The sequence below is a fragment of the Miscanthus floridulus genome, unplaced genomic scaffold (assembly GCF_019320115.1).
Source record: "Miscanthus floridulus cultivar M001 unplaced genomic scaffold, ASM1932011v1 fs_473_1_2, whole genome shotgun sequence".
Classification (NCBI taxonomy): domain Eukaryota; kingdom Viridiplantae; phylum Streptophyta; class Magnoliopsida; order Poales; family Poaceae; genus Miscanthus; species Miscanthus floridulus.
This window is the reverse complement of record NW_027096798.1, coordinates 44,524-50,920: the sequence shown is the minus strand read 5'-3', so window position 1 is coordinate 50,920 and position 6,397 is coordinate 44,524. Positions and strand designations below refer to the sequence as shown.

Here is a 6,397-nt window from a genome sequence, read left to right as displayed (position 1 = left end):
CAGATCGACCATCTGCTCATGCGCCGCCGCTGTCTCATGGTCGCTGCAGATTTGGGGAGGGAAGGAGTTGCTGTTGCGAATCGACAGGGCAATGGAGAAGAACTCAGCGCGCGCGGAACAAGAGGAACTCACGCCAAGTTTGGCCGCAGGTAGATCCCCACGCGCGCCACTGGGAGACGACGTCCCGTACAACGGCGCTTCTACCGTCGTGTTAGCCTCGGAGCACGCGCCGCTGCCGTCGCCTCACCAGAGGACGGCTTTCCTTTCTCGCTTCATTCAATGTCACGAGAGGAGGTGTTTTTTGCAAATATACATCTACAGACGGTACTCCGGCGTCTGTTTTACGTGCCCTAAAACGTCGTAGGACGAGGACGAGGACGTCGCAGGTACAGCGCCGGTCTCCGTCGTGCGCAGACACGCTGGAAGGCTAGGTGCCTAGGTGCCTGTTGGAACACGTACGTGAAAGCGGCTGGGTTGGGTGCCTGGTGATGCGTCTGATGCTATACCTACGACTACGACTAACCTGTTCGTTTATTTTATTAGCCATGCTTATCAGCTATAATATAGTATTTTTTTCTCACAACAAAATAGCATCGGCTGACTTAAATGATGAAGTGAATTGGGTATACCGTAGTGCCGCTCACGCTCATCATCACTCGGTGTCAAGCAAAGGCAACCACACGGCACGCACATAATTAAATGCATGATTAACACCTTACCGATACACATGTAAAACGTACACCCGCTCATGCATCGCCAGTATACATGTACTCTATCTAGTACTCCCGTACGTACCTTTTGCGTGTGTAACCAAATGGTCCTGGCTACTAGTATTACCTGTTCATCCATCCGTACATGCTTCCACACATGGTCTTACTAGTCTCTTAGACAAGCATATGTACTACAAGTACATACTTAACCGATCTAATTATATATTTGTCTTTGTGGTCTCTTCTTTTGTTCATTCTATAACACGGTATATATAGACTATCAAACACGTCCATGTGTTACAGCAGACAATGTGTAATTTGTTGTGTGACCTCACCTAGACGAAGGAGATTTATTTATTTAACGATCATGTCATGTGTTTCGATTCGTCTTGAGATCAATTATGTACTGTATGTCTGCATGTGTACTGCTCTAACAGGCATATATATATATATATATATATATATATATATATATATATATATATATATATATATATATATATATATATATATATATATATATATATATATATAGACACACACACACTTGGGCCTTAGAGACTTGTCCAATAATTAATCACGTCAAGCGTTTGTTTGGAATCGGACTTTGTCCGAATGACGTAACACTCTTCTCTAATCCATATAGGCATGGGAAAGAGTGAGGGACTAGAAAAACGCCTTGTATTCCAATTCATTTTGGAATCAGAGTATCGGACTACACACCGTTGTTTGACACCAACCCGTACGGGTACAAGAGATATTGGATCCATCAGATTCCCATCGGATGGTTACGAGGAATGACATATGAAGAAACTTTTCTCCCTTTAATATTAGACTACTAAATATGTCTGTACGTTGCCACTTACATGTTATTTGTTGTCTTCTCTGGATATATTACTTTTACTATGTATCTAACATTTCGTATATCTACGTGTATAGCAAAAACTATGTACCTATAATATCAAAGACGATCTATAGGGTGGTATTATTTATGTTTCACCATTTATAAAATTTAAAAGCTATAATTTATTTTAACAAGGAGTATGTGTTGCTGACATGTTTACAATACTTATGATTATAAAGGAAAACTTACTTGAGTTTTCACATGCTAGCCTCGTCGCTTATCGCATATATACATTTATTTAGATTAGATTAGACAATAAACTATTTAAGTTTTCTATCCACATTTTGATTAGTTGAATCACCTGCTAAACCAGGTTTCAATAAGAATATGTTTCTGATCAAACTTACGTTAACAACTTGATAGTAGAAAATTTGTCTTAGAGAAAATCAATAGTTGAAAGGTCCATAATAATTATTTTTATAAAAAAAGTCAATGGAAAAAATCACCTAAGAGGGTCACGGATGCAAAGGAAAAAACAAAAGAAATCATAAATAAAGAAATCGGACGGAAGGCCAACAAAAAAAATCAAACGATGAGGATGAGTTCATGCGTGTCTGTCGAACCTTGGCCTTGGGGCTGCTCGCATCAGGCGGGTGCGCCAAGGAGGAGGGAGAGCGACGGCCGGCCGCCGGCGGCGGTGCCACGCGACAGCGAGGGCTGGTAAAATCTGATAGGGGATGTCGTCGGAGGCGAACTCGTACACGATGCTGTATTGCCTCTGCGCTAGGCAAGGGCGCAGGAGCCGCTCGCGTTTGGCGGGGGCGTCGGGGAGGAGAGAGGACCGACTGCCTCCGACCGGCCTCTCGTGCGACGGTGGCGGCAGGCGACGGCGGCGGCGCCGAGCAAGGGCATGGGAGTGGCAGCGCCGGCTCGGGCTACGGCGGGCTGGGGGTTCGTGCGTGGGCTGTTGCGTGGGAGAGGGAGGGGGGCCGCAATTACAATACTAACCTTTCACTCATAAATTTATTAGCGCTAATTAATTGCTTAGGAACCAAGAGGAACAAAAAGTACCCCACCACTGTAAAAGAGTTCTAAACAAAACATGCTGTTCAAGTGTTTTTAGGCGTAGTTCACCGTTTAGTGAAAAAAAACACGTCCACTATCCATGCATCTAAAATTCCAAGAAGCTGATGAGAGCCTTTGCTACTGTTCAATATGTATACCTATCATTCAATATATACTGTTACTGGTGTTTGCGGGGGATTTTTTTTTTAGAAACCACACAGCTGTTCATTAGTCTTTTTTTTCTTTTCTATAGAAATGTGCATGTACGTTGTAACATAATTTACTTATTTCATCACATGTCACCGTACCTAGACGATTTGCGGCTTAGAGATTTGTCCAACAATCGTGTCATTTGTTTCAATACATATTGGAACTGCTACGCCAGTCCAAATCATGATCTTCACCGACTTAGATTTGGTTCTCTCGCGAAAACCCGGAGGAAAGAGTGGCCTCTGACCTTGCATTTCTCTCCCTGTCTACCTTACGATTCGTTAATTCTCTTTCTCGATGGGATAGGGAAGGGATGTAATACCTGCTCTTGATGCGTGTGCTTGGAATCATACTTTGTACCATTGCTATATATGGTTTGTGAGCCCGGGCCAATAAGGGATCGTAGAGAGGGACGTATAAGGGCATTATGGTAAGTAAAGGAAATGCACTTGAAAAAAAATCGCTTCTCTGTTTAACATCTGCATCACACCACCACTTTATCTTATTATAAGTGGTTCAGATTGGTCGCCCGATTATGGTCAGTCCTAAAGGACCAATGCCATTTCCTGTTCACACACGGCTCGTCAACGCGTTGCGACATGTACATTTACTATACGACGGCAAGGAACTGCACATTAAACACGCCTGTGTGGATTCTATTGATCGTCATATATAAAATATTTTTTGAGTTTGTGACTAATATGCACATGCTGGTAAATATATGATAATGATATGATTGGGTTGGAACTGAGACACCACCAACGTCCAACGAGAAAGGGGTCCAGGTGATTAATGGAAGGCATGACGAAGCTGCGTCTGTGATTTGAACGCCAGACACGTAGGATGGACACCGGGACAGAAAAGCTAAACCCTAAAGCAACGTCAGTTTGGGTTAGTTAAGTGCAGCAGATCAGTGTTAATATTCAGCTTGTGCTCATGAGTGCTGATTGGCAGGCTGGGCCTATAAATTGAGAAGCCCCCTCCCTCTCCTGCTCTGCAATGCAAACTACCACAGCAGAGTGATAAGCAAGCAAGCTTCTCACTCATCAGAAAACAGCACCTGGCGTTAGTGAAGCTAGTAGCCATGAAGGTAGAGCGCGACCTCCACATGAGCCGGGGCGACGGCGAGGACAGCTACGCCTCCAACTCCAGGCTTCAGGTACTGTACCTGTGCTTCTTCTTCTACATCATGCATGTCTCTGCCGATCTGCTCATGTTGCATTCGTCTCAACACTCGCTTATACATGTTCCTCAGGAGAAGTCCATACTGAAGACGAGGTCGGTGCTACACAAGGCTGTGGCGGCGGCGCACGCGTCGTCGCTTACCTCCAGCGGCGGTGCCATGGTCGTCGCGGACCTCGGCTGCTCGTCGGGGCCCAACACGCTGCTCGTCGTCTCCGAGGTGCTCGGAGCGGTCGCCGACCGCCGAGAGGATCTGGCGATGGCCGCCGCCGGCTGCAGCCAGCCCCCGGCGACGCACGTGCAGTTCTTCCTGAACGACCTGCCCGGGAACGACTTCAACCTCGTGTTCCAGTCGCTGGAGCTGTTCAAGAAGCTGGCCGTCAAGGACAAGGGGGACGCGCTGCCGCCGTACTACGTCGCCGGGCTGCCGGGCTCCTTCTACACCCGGCTGTTCCCGGACCGCTGCGTGCACCTCTTCCACTCCTCCTACTGCCTCATGTGGCGCTCCAAGGTCCCCGACGAGCTCGCGGGAGGCGCTGTCCTCAACGAGGGCAACATGTACATCTGGGAGACCACGCCGCCGGCGGTGGTGGCGCTGTACCGGAGGCAGTTCCAGGAGGACTTCTCGCTGTTCCTCAGGCTGCGCCACAGGGAGCTCGTGTCCGGTGGCCAGATGGTGCTGGCGTTCCTCGGCAGGAAGAACAAGGACGTGCTCCGTGGCGAGGTCAGCTACATGTGGGGCCTCCTCGGGCAGGCTCTTCAGTCCCTCGTCAAAGAGGTCTGCTCTGTTTTCTTCTCCTGTCTTGTGCAACATCATCCATCAAAGGAAATCCTGAACTGAACCGATGAACCCTAGCAAGCTGATGTATTGCATTTGCATGCATGGCACCATGGCACAGGGCCGTGTGGAGAAGGAGAAACTGGACTCCTTCAACCTGCCGTTCTACGCCCCGTCGGTGGACGAAGTGAGGGACGTGATTAGGCAGAGCCAGGCATTCGACATCACCCACATCCAGCTCTTTGAGTCCAATTGGGATCCGCACGACGATACGGAGGACGACGGCGACCTCGTGCTCGATGACGTCCAGAGCGGCGTCAACGTCGCTAAGTCCATCAGGGCCGTGATCGGGCCCCTCATCGCGCACCACTTCGGCGAGCACGTACAAGACGATCTCTTCGAGCTGTATGCCAAGAACGTCGCAGTGCACCTCCAGAAAGTGAAGACCAAGTACCCTGTCATCGTCGTTTCCCTGAAGGCGATTAGTTGTGCAACAAAGAACCAAGCCAGCTAGTGACATGTATTATTCAGGTTAGTTATTACTAGTAGTACTATAAGCATGCAGAATTAATATAAGAAATAAAGTAGTTCAGGTAGACAGGGTACGATTAGCGGCCGAACATTTAATTTTCACTACTACTTTGCTTTGGATGTTGTAGTATGCAGGTCCAATGTTTCCACAAGGCGATCTGGTTAAATATGTACTGTAATGGTAATGGTAAATGGAAATAGACACTTCACTCCTGTGAGTATGAAAGTTTAATGCGTTCGTGCCGTTGGGATTGTCGACCTTCGTGCCGTTATGATTTTCGGCCTTCGTGCCGTTGTGATTGTCGGCCTTTTTGCCGTTGTTTCTTGCAGGTTGGAAACCTCCCCGTGCAGGGGAGGTGCTACCGAAATTTTTAATTTTGAGTCTAACACATGCAATCTCTTCTCTTTTGTGCAGCCTTCATCGACGGGTTCAAATAATCCCGCTACCGTGTCACCGGCGGCTGATCGCGTCAACCCTTCGCCGCAGTTCGGTCCTTCATCGCAGTCCGGGGGGCCACACCTGTAGTCTCCGTCGCTGCAGTAGGGATGTTGAACTTTGTGATGTTGAACTTGTAAAAATAAACTTGTGATGTTGAACTTTGGTGCATTTGTGATGGATTTTCGATGGATTTATTAAATATGTGTGTGCTTGTGATATATAATGCATGCCGGTGATATAGATGTGATGATTGATGTATATGTGTGTGTGTGTATATATATATATATATATATATATATATATATATATATATATATATATTGTCTGTTACAATGGAATGTAAAAAAATTGCAATTCTTGGGGTCTTTGCCGAGTGCCATGAGCAAGGCACTCGGCAAAGATTTTTAAAAAAATATATATAATTTCTTTGCTGAGTGCCTTTCCGCAGTACTCAGCAAAGTATTTTTTTTTAAAAAAAATCAGAAATTCTTTGCCGAGTGCCTAAACAGGGGCACTCGGCAAAGAAATTATTTAAAAAAAAATAAAAAAAACTTTGCCGAGTGCCTGGGCAGGGGCACTCGGCAAAGTACTTTTTAAAAAAAAATAAAAAAAAAACTTTGCCGAGTGCCTAGGCTGGG

General features: G+C 46.5%; 1 protein-coding gene across 3 annotated transcripts; it reads left to right on the top strand.

The window, feature by feature from the left end:
- Window positions 1-3,843: 3,843 nt before the first annotated feature.
- LOC136531894 (anthranilate O-methyltransferase 2-like) lies at window positions 3,844-5,986 on the top strand. Of its 3 annotated transcripts, none has more exons than XM_066524556.1 (4): window positions 3,844-3,988; window positions 4,085-4,789; window positions 4,911-5,320; window positions 5,449-5,986. In XM_066524556.1, the coding sequence occupies exons 1-3, from the start codon at window positions 3,914-3,916 to the stop codon at window positions 5,301-5,303; spliced, it is 1,173 nt and encodes a 390-aa protein (XP_066380653.1). In that variant the 5' UTR covers window positions 3,844-3,913; the 3' UTR covers window positions 5,304-5,320; window positions 5,449-5,986. The 3 variants fall into 3 exon arrangements, with proteins under 3 accessions (XP_066380653.1, XP_066380652.1, XP_066380651.1); XM_066524555.1 differs by having other exon boundaries at window positions 5,736-5,984; XM_066524554.1 differs by having other exon boundaries at window positions 4,911-5,985.
- The last annotated feature ends 411 nt before the right edge of the window (window positions 5,987-6,397 follow it).

Excerpts from the sequence above, each read along its gene's own strand:
- LOC136531894 (XM_066524556.1), top strand. The coding sequence starts at position 3,914 with ATGAAGGTAGAGCGCGACCTCCACATGAGCCGGGGCGACGGCGAGGAC. Across the intron at positions 3,989-4,084 it reads CCTCCAACTCCAGGCTTCAG|GAGAAGTCCATACTGAAGAC; the intron begins GTACTGTACCTG and ends CATGTTCCTCAG. Across the intron at positions 4,790-4,910 it reads TTCAGTCCCTCGTCAAAGAG|GGCCGTGTGGAGAAGGAGAA; the intron begins GTCTGCTCTGTT and ends ACCATGGCACAG.